The 18,936-nt window shown below is 38.7% G+C and overlaps 1 protein-coding gene across 1 annotated transcript; it reads right to left on the bottom strand.

Moving 5' to 3' along the window:
• Positions 1 to 833: 833 nt before the first annotated feature.
• Positions 834 to 18,789, bottom strand: IFT57 (intraflagellar transport 57). The gene is made up of 11 exons (XM_048057116.2): positions 18,398 to 18,789; positions 16,116 to 16,278; positions 15,033 to 15,151; positions 13,995 to 14,085; positions 10,646 to 10,714; positions 10,012 to 10,134; positions 5,872 to 5,943; positions 5,146 to 5,277; positions 4,064 to 4,126; positions 2,323 to 2,389; positions 834 to 1,204 (listed from the first exon to the last, which is right to left on the bottom strand). The coding sequence occupies exons 1-11, from the start codon at positions 18,772 to 18,774 to the stop codon at positions 1,026 to 1,028; spliced, it is 1,455 nt and encodes a 484-aa protein (XP_047913073.2). The 5' UTR covers positions 18,775 to 18,789; the 3' UTR covers positions 834 to 1,025.
• Between the last annotated feature and the right edge of the window lie 147 nt (positions 18,790 to 18,936).

Genomic DNA, 18,936 nt, shown 5'->3' with positions numbered 1-18,936 from the left:
CCATCCTCTCCCCTCAGAAAAGTTAAGAATAGGGTGTTGGTCCATTCACAAAGTTGTGTAGGGCTCTCCTAGGAGCATGCCAAAATCATTGCAATGTTAGCCTGTTGCTGCTGCCCTCCCTCCCGCCTTTACAATTGACTAAATCCTGCTTTTCAGTTCTTTTAATCAGGGTTATATCACTGAATTTACAGAAACAGAATAATAAAGTTGCTTACATTATCCTAACATCAGGGTCACAGAATAAATTCAAATCATTACTGCGAATCTAGTAAAAATGAATCTTGTCTCATTCGACTCAAAATAACGTGGAAACATATATCCAACTAGTCACCTATGCAGAAACCATCCTGATTTGTTCTAATTGCAAATAATTACAAATACTCAGAATTTGAGAGAAATATCACCAGAGTAGCTCTTGAATGAAATACTACGTATCCACCCACCACAGAGCTAAGGAACAAAGCAACTCCATGGACAGACCAAAGTCGTGCAGGGCTGGGAACAGAATCCACGCTTCATGTGAATGTCAGATGCAGTAGAAGCTACTTCACACTAATCTTCACTCCAATGTCAACAATTAAATACTTTCTACTAAGTGTAAGTAAATGGCAAGAACAGACATTTTAATTCTTTTCAAATCCCTTACAAGCAATTTTCTTTCAGCACTGTAGAATATCAAGATTACAGGCTGTCAGTAACATTCTATAGATATTCACACTACATAACATTCTCCAATGAAGCAGAGAGACACGTGTGTTAATAAGAACTAATTAGTGTATTTGGAAGGGATCTGCAGTAAATCTTTACAGCACAAAACTAAACATGACTCTATGTTGAGTCCAAAGTGTTTATAACGTTACTTTTAAAAAGTGTGTGACAAACATTTTGTTAAAAAGAAAAAAAAAAAAAGAGAGATAAAAAATAACGCCCCTCTTTCCCCAAACAAAAGGAAAACCACCAGAATCACCAAAAAGCAAACAGTAGAAAATTGCATTTTGGGCAAACCAATTGAGCTCCAAACAATTTTAATAGGCACCTACTGTGGGTTCTGGAATCATTGTCGCATGCATATCTCTAGTCATATTGGATTTCTCTTTCAGCTTTGACTGGAGTAATGTGTGCTCCATTACACCAATTTGAATGTCCATCTGAATGGTTTCTTGCTTCAATTTTGTTAAAGCCTGTTTAATCTTCACTAGAGGAGCTGTCCAAGAAAAGATAAATAGTGCAACTTTGTGTTAGATGACTTAGCACAAAAGCATTATTTTCTATAATTCATTCCTTAAAATTGAAGAGTTGAATGAACAAAAGGGTGTTCTACTCTAAAGACTTGATTGTACTGATACATCATTTTTAACATGCAAGACACTTTAAAAGGTAGAAATGGCGATGACAATTTTGCTGTCTTCTTGACAACTAAGATCTGTAAAAAGATGTGCATAAACATTAAGATAGGCTTGTCAATGATGTGTTTTGCTCAGCTGAAAGCCTCATCCCCACAGCTGACTTGGGGTTTGATAGAGAACTGAAGACATTTTCAGTAGGAGGTCGTTTTACCTGAGAAAAGTTATTATAATGTTTTGTGCTCCATATGTTACTTCTAACCCCTCACTTCCCTCTAACATCACCCTATAGATGCTGCTGCTGTATCTTACAGCTCCTTATAATTCTGGGCTCTGGAATTTATCCTGATCCTTGGCTATGCCATAATGCTGTTAAGATGTCGAGAGGCAGCTGAGTAGCTCTTTCACAGTGAAGCAAGGCAGCATAAAATTTCCTTATACAGTAACACTTGCATCTACTTAAGTAAATTAGCTGTATGGTTTACAGTTAAATACAGATTCAGCTTGCATATTTAGCACTACTAGAGTGTGCATCAATTTATTTTTGCATTCGTACCTGTTATATGTTTGCAGCAGAATGTATTTATCAGAAAAAAACACAAACCACCGAATTCCCAGATAGAGGCATACTAATTCACATAGGTACATTGCTTTAAACATTAAAAAAATCCAAACACCAAAGCACCAAAATGAATTTTTTCACTGATTCCAGCCAGCCTTAGTCAGAGAATCCAATAGCTACTGCCAGTAATGATTTGAGAGTAAAAGGGCTTTTACCTTCTATAGACTTATGTAACCTTTTCAAGGAGGGCTAGATGCCTAAGTTTTCTTAGACACCTTTCAAAATTTTAATACCAATATTTCAGACTAGTCACTCATTCTGGTTACGGTGGTGTTTTGTTTTTTTTTTAACAGAAGACCAACCATGCATCTTTCACTGAGAAAACAGGTGGATGGTTTGAGATGGAAGCATACTTACCACCATCAGTCATACTGCTTCCTTTCTCTTCCGTTTCCTGCTTTACTCTCTCTAATACTTCTGTAATCTTAAATTAGAGATTTTTTTCTTAATTAAACAAGTTGAGTGAAAAGTTAAAAGAGAAAACAAAAAAACTCTCTCCTGAATGTGTCAGTTAAAAAAAAAAGAATTAATCTATCTTAATTGTTGTATACAGAGGAACATTTTTTTTCAACATTATTAAAATTTTAATTAGCCTTTAAAAAAAAGTTGTAAGCATTATGGCAGAAAGCAGTGAGTTTTGACCAAGCAACATGGTGTTACTGAGAATCCAAGTGTTGCAGCATGATGGACAGACAATAAGAACTGTTACCCCCACAGACCATGATTCACCAAATGACCACAAGAAATGCTCTTCTAAAAGTGGCAGGACTTGGCAGGTGACAGCAGAAATCTGAGAAACAGCTCTGCAGCAAAAGGCAGTGCAGCAGCCAAGCCTGCTGGCACTGGCAATAGGTAGGTAAAATCCATGCATGAGGAATAAAATTACATTTCAGCACAGACTATCAACCAGTTTGCCTTTGTAGATGACAAAGAAAAAGCAACTAGGTGATTCAAAAGTAGAGTCTAGGTAACAACCTACTATTTTTGCCTTTAATATAAAAACGGCCTTTCATTAAGGTTTCAGTAAGCCTTTTTCATTAAGAAAAAGAAACATCACTGCAATTTCATTGCATAGCTGCAATGGTACTGGTATTGCCAAGTGGGATGAGATTTGGTTGCATGCTTGAAAGCAGATCAGTAGTGATATCTAATGTGTCTAGCTTAGCTCAGATACACATCACTGCATCTACATAGTTTAAAGGCTACCAATAGCATACTTTTCTTTAATAATCAGCTAATATTTTTCAAAGCACAAAAACATTACAAATCTGATGTCAACTTCCTTGAGAGTCAAATAGAAAAAAAAATCTAATTCTGCAGATGCCATGCACTAAGGATTTTTTGCTAGAAAACCCTGGTTGAATGCTGTGGTTACTTAAAAAAATCTCAACTCTATTTTACAATTTCCATCATATTCCTATGATGTGATCTACTTTATGTGACTATTATAGACACTTTAGTTAGTTTCAAACAATATAATCGTTTAAAAAAATCTGAATTCGACAAAGAGTGGAAATATTTTGAAGTCAGTAAATCTAAATGAAAACTATGAAACAATATGTTGAGGCAATTAGGAGTCTGCGGATTTTTTCTTTAAAGTTGTCAGACCACTGATTAAAAAAAAAGAGAAAATACAGTTTCAGGTGTTAATATAATTTGATTGGTATTGAAAAGCTACTTTTTAGTCAAATATTGCATTTAAATGCTTGCAAGATGACAACTTCAAATTGCTATTGTTTATTTTTACTAAAAATAAGAGTTAAATTTTTCTTCTTCCAAAGACTTTATGGACATGACTTGATTAATCCTCAATAATTCTAGGAGACAGGTTATAAAATACAGAATATTTCCCTTCTTTTACTATCTGGCAAAATAAAGAAAGCTCAGAATAGTTTGCCCAAATTCACAAGTTAAAAATCAATGGCAGCACTGGTTTAAAATTTAGGGACTGAGCTAGATTGCTTCCACTAAAAACAGATTAAGCTTTAACACAAGAACGTATCAGAAAGAACTCACTTTATAAAGCTGCAAACACTGAACGCCAACTCTCTGAATACTTTTTAAAACAAGCAAAAGAAACAATGTGAAGATGTTTTACCTCAGAAAGTACTCTACTCCTTTCAGTTACTCCTCCACTTCCCTCCTGGTACTTCTCTTTAGCCTGTAAAGAAACATGTTTTTTGCTGTGATGACAAAGCTGAAGAAACACATGCATTCCAGACACTTTAGCATCTAATAAACAAAGTGGGTTTTTCAAACCTAAACAACAGAATCATTAAAAAAAAATAATCTGAACTTTACAGAGAGAATGTCAAAACTTTCTTATATATGTCTGTCCCAATTCCTGATCTTATCCCACAGAGTTCCAATGACGTTTATTACAGCACTATGCATGCAGGGAAAGATTTGAAACATCAGCCTATATAATGACCAACATTCAGAAACGCAAAGCTGTTTTACACATTTTAAGTAACAGCCCTGATACACAGTAAGAAGTAGGTTTCCTAATCATTTACATGAGGAAACAAACAAAGAAAATTTGCCAGAATGCAGGCCAAACTGAATTCTGAAATCCAGAACAGTTCTTTCTCAGCAATAAATTAGTCTAGAAGTTTCTTAAAGTTCAACAGTGAGATAAACAGAAAGCACAGAGGTCATATCTTGTTAGTCTTATTTTAATGTTGTAACCACAAACAGGAGGGCTAGCCAAATGGCAGCTTATTCAGGCTTCCTAACCAAAGAATCAAGTATCTTCACAAACACTAGACTATTGGCATAAAAACTAAATGAAGTAAACAAGTAATCAGAGTGCTTTATGTAAGTTAGCATGAGTAATCAATGTAAGAGATGAATGCTGGACTGAAACTGCAGTTTTTCCACTCATCGCAGATGTCTGAACTTCACAGGAAAAGCAGAACTAGCAATTTACTAGCTGCTCAAAATTGGCAACAGATTTACATAATATTCAGGCAAGAAAACATTTACTTTCCCTTGCAGAATACTTGAATAAAAATTGCTAATTTAGCTTAAAAAATATATAATCTGACAGCCAATCAGCATCTCCCATGCGTTATATCCAAAAGCAGAATTCACAGATAACTCCTCCAATTCTTTGCCTTCTCCCTCACTTAATAGCAAGTTAATACTAGAGAAGGCAACAACAATAGATCAGTGCATTACCTCACTGAGCAAGGCTTGTGCTGAACGGTATTCTTGAACCAAATGCTCCAACTGATTGTTGATGTACTTTTCCCTGCTATTGATCTTTTCCAGTGTTCTGCTGATTTCACTATGGAGTTTGTCCAAGTAACCCTAGAAAATCATATTCTGTGTGTTGACAGTATACAAAAAATACCCAAAAAAGTATTAAAATGGTGCTGTAATTAAGAAAGAATATGGAAGTCTATGAGTGAGAGAGAAAAATAGTACAGAAATGCTATGTCTGGCCAATGAAGAGATATTCCCAATGTGGTGTTTTTTTTTTCCTTTTCCCAGCTCTACAACACGTATTTCAAGCTTTACTGCTTCCTTTAATCTTTTCTCAAATTAATTACAAATATCAATGTTGGTAAGTTACTCTAGCAACAGTATTTAAAAGTGTTTTTTTTCATTAGCTGTTATTTTCAGATTGTATTATTCCATTCTTCCCTCTGCACTCAGGACATACTTATGCTAATGCATACATTAATGAAATCTCATATCTCTGTTAATCCTCATATATACAAATCTATTTCCCACAAGATCTTTTACCAGTGCCTCTATTTCTAATCACTATTGTCATGCTTCCCTTTTCAGTTTCACAACTTTATCGCAATTAAAATGAAGAAATAAAAACCGTATATAAAATGAAAGAGAAAACAGTAGTGCAGACAGATTGGTGAAATATTCTGCATATAAAAGACATACCCGAGTTTCTTTCAAAGAAGATTCAATTCCATCCTTATGCTGATGCATTTGATCTACATGGATCCTCCAATCCTAAAAATAGATGCCATAAAGTAAACCACAGGTAAATACAGCTTTTACGTACCTCTGCTTCCTAAACAAATGCTGGTATGCAAGGAAGGGTGAGTTCTCATAGATACTACTACCATGTATCCTTCTACAACTGCCATGTTCATATCCAGATGCACTAGCTTAACGTGACGCAATTTATCAATCTCCTAAATATCCCAACGTGACACTCAGATCCATAAACACTGACATCCTCAACAATACCACAGTAGCTGTATTTTTAGAGTCTGTTTGATCTTCAAGGAACTATTTCTCCTAGAAACCACTATGGGCACAAGTGTTGAAAATACTGATTACAGATGTACTAGCTCAGCTTATTCTTAGAGAACATGCATGCTTCAAATGTCCAATAACCACCAGTTCCAGACTATCAGATCTTCTATTCCTACTTAACCCTTGCTGCTTTCATAAGAACAGAAAGAAATGAAAGAGGCAGAAATACCTGAACTTGTTTTTGATAGTGGGACAAAATTGGAATGGGGAAAATTATTTGCAGCTGGTATCTCAAAGGCAATGTACGTAGACTCAAGTATGGAGAATGAGAAACGGTGCTATTTTAACTTGACACATAGGCATCTTTTACTTAGGAATCAATTCCACTCCCCACCATTTATCACAAATTTATGCTTATCAATGCAGAACTTTTATGCCTCCCAGACCCAGAGCGCAGCTGCAGACTATGGGTTGAAAATAAAGCAGAGTAGTAGCACTGCAGAATTATTGCTATTGCAGTATTGTATTTCCAAAGTTGGAAAAAAAAAAAAAAGATTTTCAAGCTTTTAAAACTTTTTGGCACTGTACTGGTCTAGGTGTCAAGAAAACTGATGTTAACAAGTCTTTATTGCTTGAAATCAAACCCTAGGATACTTTCTTGGAAAGCAGGTACTGTAAGGGTATGCAGAAAATCACTGCTTCAGTAAGATTACCTGATGAAGGACCTTGTCAAACAGGATGATAAGGAAAAATGGGAAGCAAACCAAAGAGGCACAAGCCTGACTGACAAACAATAACAGAGACAATAACAAGAAACACACATCTTGCCAGTTACGCTATTAGGTAAGGGCATAAGGAATGCGAGAATGCTGATTTCAGTAAGATTATCTAATTGAAGACCTTGTCAAAAGGGGATGATAAGGAAAAAGGGGAGGGAATAAAAAACATACAAAGACACAGACCTGTCAGAAAAACAGTAAGGGAGACTGACAAGAAACAGACCTCATCAGTCACAGTAACCAATGAGCTATCAAGAAGCTGCAGGCATCACTTCAAAGGCGGCACAACTGCACTTTGTAACTGAAAAGAATGCAAACCTAGGAATCCTGGATATTAGGGCCAAGGGTCAGTGCAACTATGCAAACTGGTGAATGCATAGTTTGTAGGGGAAGGGGACTGAGAAGGAACAAAGCAGAGAAGAGACAGGGAGGTTGGCCATGTGTAAACCACTGCCGGTCAGCACACTTGTCTGACTGAGCCCTGTGCTTGATCACTGCAGCAAGTCCTACATTCTTATTAAACTCTTTCTTCATGGTCTTTCTGTGTAGTCACTCTCTATCCCATGTGGGTTCACCTGCTGCAAGGACTAAGTGCCAGCTGCTAGCGAGTGTGGATACAATGACAGCAACTGGAGTCAGACCCGGGGGGGCGTGGGCACCCTGTGGGCCCCTGGTGCTGGCAACTGGTGTGAGTGGGGCTCTCCGTGCCAGGAGCTGGAGTGCCACAGCTCTTGGGGGCACATCTGTCCAGGCCCTGTGGCTTGTGTTCAGGCTGCCAGTTACGGGGTGACCAGCAGGAGTACCTAGAGGGCCAGCAACTGGAGTCAGGCCAGGGCTGTAGGTGTCCCTGTGCCTGCAGCTGGCACGAGTTGGGTCTTGGTGCCAGCCACTGGAGTAGGTGAGGGTCTCAGCCACTGGGGCTGTTGGCTAGCAAGCATCAAGACGCACCAGTGAGCAAGAAGAAGGGCAGTGAAACAGACAAGGTGGCCCCAGATCCAGGTAGGGGTGTTAGACACTGAGAAGGACCGTGCTGACAGGTGAGGGATTCATGAATGTCGAGAGAGCACGAGGTGTGTACTTTCGCTAGTGAACTTCAACCTTTATTAGCTGAAGAGAAGGAAGTGGGCTTGGCTGCCTGTACTTAATGTTTTATGGGAGTCCTATAGGTGCTGCTGAAGATAGCGCCTTGTTTATGGTAGTGTGTAGGTGGCCACGACAGCATCTTCTGTGTGCGTGTAATATCTGCTTAACTTCACTACTGGCTGAATCTGCAAACAGGAAAGGAGCAGCAGCAGCATCCATCGGTCTGGATGAGAATGCCAAGGTCCCCCAGGCACATGGGGCTGGGCTGCAGGACGTGAGCAAGAGGAATTCCCAGGCCTGGAACTCCTGGAGGGTGTGACCACTTATAATGTCTCATAACAGGAACAAAAGAAATCCTGGATTAAAACAGCTGCACACTTAAACATGTGTCATCCTTCAATCACAGGCAGTTCCACTGATTTGAAATGGGGCTATTCCCCTTGCACATAACTACCAAAGGACTGGTGCTTCTGTCTCACCACCTCAGATGAGCACAGCTGAGCATCTCCAACAGCTGTTCAGCCCATAAGCTCACTTGCTGGCTACAGTTGTGCTGCTGCCCACTATTCTCTTCAGGAACAGAATAAAGTTTAGTAGAGAAAACATGCTTATACTGTGTGTTGAGGTTTACGTTTGCAGCAGACTCAAGATTTTTTTTCCTGCTCTGGTGACAACTGTTAGCTATTTGCCAAACTTTGCAGTATTAAAATAAAAACAACAACATATACACAACTCCCTACCTCCCATCCCTGCGAAGAACTTCAAAATTAAGTTGTAGTTTCTATTGCTGTCTAGTTAAACCATTAACCTCTCCTGGTACTATGGATATATGCACAGCTTACAAAACATAACATGATGCTTTTCTTACAGAATGAAAAAAGGCCAAATACTTCTTTTATTTCTGAAAGCATGAAAGTACAGAAGTTAGAAAAAGACGAATCATATTTTCATATTCATTTTGGTGTATTCCTTAAAGCCAAGGAACAGTGCACTAAACTGGAAGCTAGCAAAACTCTGTTCCCACAGTGGCTTTACTTTTTAATGTATATCTTTATTAAGCTTTAATTTCTTACTGTGAGAATCAGGAGTGTTGCTCTCTGTAACAGATGGGCTTGCCAAGGACTAGAGGAAGGTGGCTCAAACCAGGAAATTCTTCACATTGAAGAATGCAGTGTAGCATAACACAGGGAAGCAATTTAACAGAGCATTGAGAGCTTACTCTATTTTTGGCAAGACAGTTATCCTTCATTGAATTCTGAATCACTGCAGACTGCTCCCAACAATCCAACTAGTTGGGCCACTACAAATGAGCAATTTCAATACTGCACTGATCTATGCATGTTATATGAGCTCTTAGAAAGAATGCTTGAGGCAATGCCAGGAATAAGTCCAAGGCTTGGATGTTGATGTGCCAAAGACAGATGTCTGCTTCTGAGATGCTCATTCTAGACTCCTTGGAATAGATTATGGAGAGAAATACACATTTTTCTCCATAGAGAGAAGAAATGATGAATTTCATCTTGAGGTAGCTATCTGGCTAGGTAGGTAAAATCAACTGAAAAAGTACTATTTGTTTTGTTAAACGTAAGGAAAGCTCCTGATCAGAGGTACAGACCTACTTTATCATAATTTAAAGTTCAGCAAGAGGAATTCCATGAAATCAACCTTTTAAGTAGTTGAAAAATTGAACAGTTGTAAAATAAGAAGCTCCTCGGTTGTCTTCCAGGAAGATGTTTTAAGAGCTGCTAGACTGAAGGTACAATTTTTCGGAAGTATTTAACCATTTTAGAAGTTTCCACTAAATAAATATACAGAAATAGCATTGGAGAGTCCTTTACTCCCAATTCTTGGCATGACAAAAGAAGAAAAAGAATTGCAAATGGTAAATCAACAACACTGCTGATTCAAACTGCATTTTAATCACCATGCATACAAACAAAAGTACACTCTCACATACCTTATTGTCAGTCCTGACCGTAACTTTCAGCTGTGGAAGCACACGTTCCACTTCCAGATTCCATTCTGCCGCATCTGTCGTGGACTGTAAGATTTCTTCTTGTTTTGTAGAGTCATTCATGTCCTGCATAAAAATCACAAAGTTTATATACAAAACATAATCCTCATACACAGTGATAACTGTTAGAAATCATGTTAGGATGGCTTACAGTGTTACAGAAAAATACATATATCCACTAGAACTACAGTTTCAATTGTATTTTTAATGCCCTTCTTTGAATTCTTAAGTATTAGGAATTAAAATAAATATACTTTCTCACCATGTTTAGAATTCAAACTAATAAAAATTATAATGCATTCCAGAAAAAAAAAGAAAAATAATTAAATTATATTTAAAAACTATTGCCATGCTTTTTAAAAGTCTCTGCAAAAACTATTGCAAATGTTTCTATCAATGTTGTAGTGATAACTGTTTAGAAATTGGATGCAGTTTTCTTTTAAAATAAGACGATTTATTTCAGTTGGAAAGTTTTTTCAAGCTTGGACTATGTATGTATTTTTGGACTTCAACCAAAATAAGTTGCTGCTAAAGATGTGCAAATGTCCCAAGGGAGGAGTGACAAGTAACAACCTACCGATCTGTAGGTTTGTGCCTTCAGAACATTCAGATCAATGAAATTTTCTTCATTGTCTGACTCTTCTTCCTTAAGAAATGTTGTAAAGAGACATCAGTAAATAGCGTACAATCTTTCTTCAAAACTTTTATTTGCAGGAGCACAGGCCAAGGAGTATTAAATTCAAAATTTCTGAACAAAAGACTTGGGAAGTTTTTGATAACAGAGTTTGCATTTACTTAAAATCTTACAAGTACACAACATTTGGAACAAGCTAGAAGACAAAAGCTACCCCACATTTCTCTGGAGGTGCTACAGTATTTGAAAACTAAACCAACCAGCTAAAAAAACCCCTCAGCTCCGTTACGACAAATGGGCCATTAGCAAGAACTTACAGTTACCTTAAAACTATTATGCTTCGTATAAAATTTTGCAGTAAAAAACAAACCAACCCCCTCCCCCAAAAAACCCAAACCACAGATCCTTCAGTACAGATTAGTTGCATAATGAAGCCATATTTTAAGCCTGCAGAATACTGCATTTCATACTGAGACAATCAATTTGTTTCGTTGCACATTACACTGCACACTGAGCTGATAGTTTTAGAGAATTATGTATTAAAGGCTCAAATTGCATTCATCAGTGACAATAATCAGCTTAAAGACCATCACTGCACAAGTAAAGGATGTTTTTCCTCTTTGTTATCCTCCACTCATCTATACTGAACTTCACCTGCCATTTTATCACCCATGCATTTCACCCTTGTACAGTTCATCCTACTACAGTTAACTTCTCAGTCTGCTGTTGTCTTTTCCACCAAAGTTATATTTAATCATTCAACTTCCTTCTAGACAAATCACAAGCACTGCAATAACACTGGTCTGAGTGTAGAACCTTTCGTGACTCAAATAGTGAAAACCTGGGAGCTTATTCCTGTACCTTACATAGTCTTTGTCTACCAGTGACCACTTCCCCTATCTTAGTTTATTTTGGCACATTTGGACCCTAGCCACCTGAACACTTGCAAAGAATTAATGGTGACTAGATTAGGAGTATCATTTGCTAAATGAACAATATGCATCTGTGCAACACTTAGAAGAATGTATTACAACACTACCAAAACAACAGCAATAAAAAAGACTAATTATCAGAACCAAGGAACTAAATTATAAAGATTGCCTTGGGCTGGCTACTACTTCTTCATCTAATTCCCCAAGATTTTCAGAACTAGGCTTGTCTCTGTCAGCCTCATCAATTTTATTCAGAAGAATCTAATCCAGAAGAACAACCCAACAAACTCATCATTAGCATTTAACTACTGGAAATACTGCTAAATTAAGTTTTGGATACAACTAATACAACCAGGACATATCAACATATTGGCAGCAAAAACGGACTGGGAAAAGGTTTACATCTTCATATAACTAATCCCTGTAGAGCCATGAGGGGCTCCAAGAAGTAGTTACCTGCTTGGTATAAACCTAGCTCAGTGGTTTTACTAAAACAAAAATGAAGAAGGGCTAATGGACCATGTTAGATGTGAAAATTATGGACTAGGATACTACCCGAGAGTAAATCCAGAGGTTCTTTCAAGGGTTTAAGGTGCGCTTTGGCTAACTGTTTCCTCCCCACTTCCCAATATAAACAGCTTAGACCTTAACAAGAGGAGGGAACGAGCAGGCAGCTGACTGTTTTTGTTTTTTTGTTGTTTTTTTTTTTTTAAAGCTGTTTTTTTTTTTTTGAAAGTTTTTAGCTGACATTTCCGAGGCTTGTTAAATATGCAACATATAATGTCTCTGATTGTTCTCAGAATTATTCAATAATTTTTTTGGGTCAGCTTCAAAGCCAACAAAAATGCAACCAGACAGCGATACCCACACCCTAATACTTGCATATTGTATGAAACTTAAGAATAGAAGGATGGAATTTTTCTTGGCTAATAAAAATGATAAAAATAGCACAGTACTTAAGAAAACTGTAAGAGAAGAGAATCAAACTCTTCAACTGTTACAATCTTGTAGTCTATTGTGGCATATAAACTGGGACTGCAATCAGAGCCATATGGTAACATTACTGACACTAACTTTTATGACCTTTAGTTTTTCCCAAGCACTTGAAAAATGTGGACACAAAAATGGGACAGCTATGGCATTTTTATCTAGTATTTCTGGGCCTTAACTCCACAAAACTGTCTTCCCTGCAGGTAACTCACTGACCAAGCAAGCGAGCATTTCCAGGGTCACAGCTTTCAATATTTTGGTTCTGATCTAAATTAACTTTGTACAGAAACATCAGATTTTGGAGAAAACAGATGTGAAACGAACTCTTTTTTGTCATTTTCACTTTAAGCATCTTTATATAACTTCACTCTCCTGAAAAGTCTTAAGTCAGCAGTAAAGACTCACTTTGAGAAGACTGACAGAGGCCTGTGAAAATGATGAAATCTTGTGATCACATTATACCAGTTTACAGACAGCGAGACTCCAGCTCTCACAAAAATAATCCTCTGAGTAAGTCTTTCAACAGGAAACAACTTCTGTTCAACATCCATCCAGCAGTAAGCGCAAGAAACATATTTGAATTTACAGGCATATTTTGTGGATTGTTTCATAAACATGATGACATGACTGCAATTATTATAGCTAAAAAGCAGGAATAAATAAAGAAGTTGATTCTCAAGCATTGCCATCTTGCTGAAAAAAGGTACAGAGGCTTATTCTGCTGTCAAAAGTGATGAGAGAATGTTAATATTTCATTCATGGAATATATACTGATGCCATGACCTTTCTTTTCAGAAACAATTCTGCAACCTTTATTTGTGTCTTCAACATTGTTTTTAAACAAATACTCAGTTCCCAGAAGTTCTTTTCCACCTACCTTGTTCCCAAATCTTAAGACTAACTAAGTGCCAAAGATACTGTTTCCTATTTGCACTGAAATCTGAGTAACAATAGTGAGCACTTTATTAAGTGCTGGGCAAATTTAAATCAGATATTAGCCAATTCTGTAGATGTGGATTGATTCAAGTTTTATTTAACATCAACAACAGCTTGTTTCAGTAGAAACCAAACAATTCTCAATCTATGTAATTAAATGTATTGTTCGATTCAACCTCACTTTATAATAATTTAAACGCACACAATAACAAATGCTCTGTCCTGCAGAGTAAACCACCTTACCTGAAAAGAACAACCCTACAGAGAAGGTGATGATGCAGAACAGAAGATGAACGAAAGAAGACACAGGAAACAAAGGTGATGGAATAACAAGTAGAAAAGGCTTCTTAAGGCCAAACAAAATGAACAGCAAGTAAAAATTTCCTCATGGTTGGCCAATACTAATATAATGAAAACCAGTCAAGTAAACCTACCACGACATCCTCTTCCAGTTTATTAAGTGTTAATTCTGCATCACCTTCTGTTATTTCTTCTTCTTCTAGCTCTTCTGTTGGATATACTGGTCTGAAATAAGTTCAAAGAAGAGCTGACCTTATAAACACAATAAATTGGAAATACTTCTGTAAATTGCGCCCAAGCAAACAAAAGATTTCATGAGAAGTAAGGATGACATGGAAAATGACTAGACAGTCATTGTTTCACACATATAAACAAATGAAATTAATGTTTGCCCTTAAAAGTGATTTACCTTGGGCTGTCTTAACAGTGAGGGTTAGTTATTATGCCAAGCAGTACAGGATATTCACAATGCCAAGACATCCGGGGGATTAAGTTTTCATTCATTTTCTCCTTTGGTCTAACTCCTTAAAATTCTAGTCCAAATCCCCACAAACTTAATTCTGGCTTAAAGTGGAACTTGTGTACTAAACAGAGGTAACAGTAAAGTATTTTGGAGGTAGAAATTAATTCGCTCTACTATTTCAAAACCCACCAGACGGAAGGGATGAAATCAAGAGTATTTTTAAAAAAGTTTTCATACACTTGAAATTATTCATCATTTAAATTCTCTGAAGATTTCCTTTGGATTAAATACTCAAAATTACTGTAGTCTGCTTGTAACCTGATTACATTCTGTGCGTACCTACAGCTGAAGAGATCAACAATCTATCTATTGATTGATAGGACCTAAACAGATGGATACTATTCATCCCAAATGTCAGAATAACAAGCAGCTACACACAGGAAAGTGACCAAAAAGAGGCAATCGGTCAAATCTTTATTAATTAGTTAAGTCTACTAAGGGCCCAAACTCACCCTTGCTGGTAAGAGACTAAATTGCATGAAATTGCATTACGGACTACTTTGTCCCACTTCTGAATTCTGCACCTCATGAAACATCAAGTAGAAGATTTCTGGTCAATATTACGTTTTGTGTGCCGCCCTTTACAACTATTTACATTTGTTCCTTGGAAGATAATGCATAAGGGAGGATTCTTAAAAGCGTACTGTACCTTTTCCAGCTAAAGCCACTGTATTTCAAGGCTTCATCAGCTAAACAATCAAGAACGTAACATGCTTGCTCTCCATAACCTGCTTTTAATTTTGAGGGAGGAAAATCCACAGGCCTTCCCTAAAACAAAGAAATATGCCGTTTACTAATGGCTACCAAACAGTCAGAGTTTCCTCCCACAGAGGTTACCAGATTTTTACACTAAAACCAAGTGTCCATTGTGATCATAATTTTACCAATGTTAATTCATATTCTTCCCCCATGGAGCTCTAGTCATGCAACAGAAGGGAAAACAGAACAATTCAAGGAACAGATGCAGTGTAGAAATCTTAAAGCACCTGGTAAGAAGACACTCATAGTGAGCAGAAGAGTCAGAAGCTGCATGAGAGCTAGACAGTCAAGCACAAAAGTGACACCCTGGCAAGGTAACAACAGGTACAGAGGAACTCAGGTACAGAGACTTAATTAATGGCTTTTCAATGCTGCCTTGTTTGTACCAGAATTATTAAAAAATATTTTATTATTATTTATTGCTGTCTAACTACTTAAGAGAAGGGTGTTCTTAACATCATTCACAGCTGCACCACAGTAGAATCTTCCATGAGATCATTCACTTTCCTGAGTGATTCACTTTCCAACAAGAAAAAAACACAACACAAACATGAATACAATTTAAACCATTTCCTTTAGCATGAATTATACTTTTGACTTTGGCAGCAGCAGGATCATAAGCACTGTAAATTTTCAAGATAAAATCTATGTATATTACACTACTATAAACAACTAGCATATGTGGCACAACAAGAAATAATCCTGATTTAATCCATTTCATAGGTTGCGGAACAAAACTAATTAGAACTATATATAATAATGTAAGACCATTTTTCGTAGTGCCAAAATATTAGCAAGAAGGTACAGACAGTATAAGCTTCTAATTAATATTGAACAAACACATAGAAAGGAAAAGTCTGTCCAGTCCTTGGGAACATAATCAGACAGGAGAGGAAATGTGTTATTACTGATATTTCTGAAGTGATGCCTATGCTTGAAATGCACTTGGAAAAACAGCATGTTCAACACTTACAAATGAACGCAGTTCCGAGAGTATGTTTGATATTACTGCATTGGGGTCATCATATTCTTGTGGCTGCTCGAAGGGATGTCCTGCTTTAGTGATCAGCCAAGCGGCAAGCGTGCAAAACATAAAGAACTGCTCACCAGGATTAGTGGGCAGTGCAAAGTAGTGCCTGTTTAAAAAGGAGGAAAACGGTAAATAATGTACTCCGAACTAGGAGTATAGGTCAGCATAGGCTAGGAAAACAGATTCTTTAACTGACATCCTCAGACAGTAAACCATTTGAACTACATTCAGGATCTCTAGTTTCACACATAACTGCAGTAGACTGCATTTTCCACATGCAGCTTATCTGTTTCTTGCTTTGAGCAAGTTTTAATCAATATTAGACTTGTAGGGAATCAAACTAAACCTGGGTACTCCTCTCCCCTGCTAGGAAGATTACGCAGCTTCAGTTAGACACCAGTAAATGAACATTTCCATATAAAGCCAAGTTACCTCTCTTATTTACCTGAACAGTCTGAAATTTTGTTGAGCTCAATTCCCTTCCCATTGAATTTTAGGGAAGCAGAATCTATCCCACTGCCCAATAATATAACACAAATTAAGAGTCAATAAATGTATCCATTCAAATGTCACTTACATAATATAAAATACTGAAAAGCTCAAAAGAATCTGAAGTCAAAGATCTGTAATCGCCAATAACTTGCAGGCTGTGAACAAGATAAGGCTTGTTCAGTCTCAGGCATTTCTCACAGGGCGAGTGATTTAGAGTGAAAGACAAAATTTAAATTTCAAAAACAACCCCTGAACAGATTAGTAAAAGGGACTGGTAACTACTGACAACAACACACAGCAAACAGCCCACTTCAAAAATGAAATTAAAATGATCTATTGCTCAAGTTTTACACCTGTACGCATGACAAGGGAAGCCAGGGTGAATTTGTCTATTTTTTTTTCTACTTTAGACCACACAGAAAAATGCTTCAGAAGTGCATACTTCTTTCTGCTCATTAAGTGGAGTCTAGACATATACTTACAGAAAAGTGCCCATAGCTGGGACATGAATATGCCTTGTTAAAAATATTTTTTGTTATTTTTTTTGTTTTTTTTTTTTGTGGTTTTTTTTTTTGCACCAACTGACCACATGGAAAGTTGAATGGCATTTCTGTGAGGATGGGAAAGCAAGCTTACTGAAGCGCCATTGCTTGATGCCCTGTCTGCGTGCTGTCCTCATCCTTGCCACTGTACGAGAATAACCCTGCCGCCTGTGCCTTTCTTAACATCTCCAACTGCTCTTCCTGATAATGGTAATACATCCAGTTCCTCTGGCTTCCGAACTCCCCTGATCTCTTCCCCTTCCTGCCTTCCTCAGTTAGCAGGTAGGCAAGAGACTGGTGTACAGCTCGGATCAGGAACTTGCTTCTGAAGGGATTCTTCCACTCACCCTCACTGTCTTGGGTCACTTTAGGGAGCGAGGTAGAGTAACTGGATCTATTTTGAATCAAACTGAACTGAAAAAATATGGTCTGTTGGCATACCTAATGAGCCCCGATAAGCATTTAGTCCATAAATGAGACCATAGTTAGTCCCTCAAAATACACATTGTGTGTACATGGGATACTCAGAACCAAGCACTTCCCTTCGCAGACACGGCACTCGCTCAGGTGGACAAGGTCTGTTTTCCTTGCTCCACATATACAGGTGGTCAGACAGCTGGCTAAAACCAGCTTATAACTACCGAGCTCATCTTTGGGCCTCTCCTTCAACAAGAGAATTCTTGGGACTACACTTTTCCCCTCACCAAACTGCTGCGTACAGAAAATTTAGGTGTGGGATATGCTGCTGTTGAACCTGGTTGACATTGTTGGATGGATCTGAAAGTCATCAGGGCAGCTAGATGCTAAGAAGATATCAGTCGCATTACCAAAGTTTCTCCATCTCTCACCATAATAAAGTTACACCTCCTGGCAGTTCCAAAGTCACACGCAGAGCTCTTAAGCAGACAAAATGCAGGTTTTTTTTGTTTGCTTTTGTGTTTTTGTTGTTGTTGTTTTCTTTTGTTTGTTTTTAAAGCATGCCATCTGCGTGGTGGTCCCTTCTCCTCGCCCCCACCCCCTGATCTCGACGTGCCGGGCTTTGTCCCTGGCGAGGGCAGGCGCTGGCTCCGCTCCTCGGCCTGCTTCCACCTGTGGTGCCCGGCCCAGCACCGCGCCGCCCCGCCGGGCCCTCGGCCACCTGCCCACCCCAACGCCTCCGGGCCGCGGCCACATGCCCCCCTCAGAGGGCACCTGGAGAGCGGGCGCATGTTGTGCCGCCGCAGTGCCTCCTCCTCCTCGCAGCCCAGCAGCTTCAGCTTGTCCCGCAGCTCCTCCATCAGCACGAAGGCCTGGTAGGCTGCGCCCGGGCCCCGCTCCGCCGCCGCCACCTCCTCGTCCCGCTCCGCCGCCATTTCGGAGCCCCCCGCCGCCGCCGCCCGTAACCATGGCAACCGCGTCCACCAATCGCTGCCCGCCCCCTCCTCCGAGCCACCAATGGCGGCGGAGCATGCGGAAGTCAACGCCCAATCACCGCGCTGCCAGCGATGGGGAGGCCTCTTGGTTACCATGGAGACGGCGGGCGGCAGAAGATGGCGCCGAGAGAAGATGGCGCCGGCGTTAGGCGTCATTGCTATGTCACTGCCACTGGGGCGGGAGCAGTGGCATGTAATGGCCGCCTCCAGCCCTCCGCGTGAGGCGGGACAGTTAAGCTGCAGAAAAGTTGCAGAAAGTGCAGATAGCCTGCAGAAAGAAAAATAAATTCTTATAACACCTCTCTGTTGCTCTTAGTG

This window comes from Anser cygnoides, chromosome 1, assembly GCF_040182565.1.
Source record: "Anser cygnoides isolate HZ-2024a breed goose chromosome 1, Taihu_goose_T2T_genome, whole genome shotgun sequence".
In the NCBI taxonomy this organism is placed as follows: domain Eukaryota; kingdom Metazoa; phylum Chordata; class Aves; order Anseriformes; family Anatidae; genus Anser; species Anser cygnoides.
This window is presented reverse-complemented; position numbering and strand designations above follow the sequence as displayed.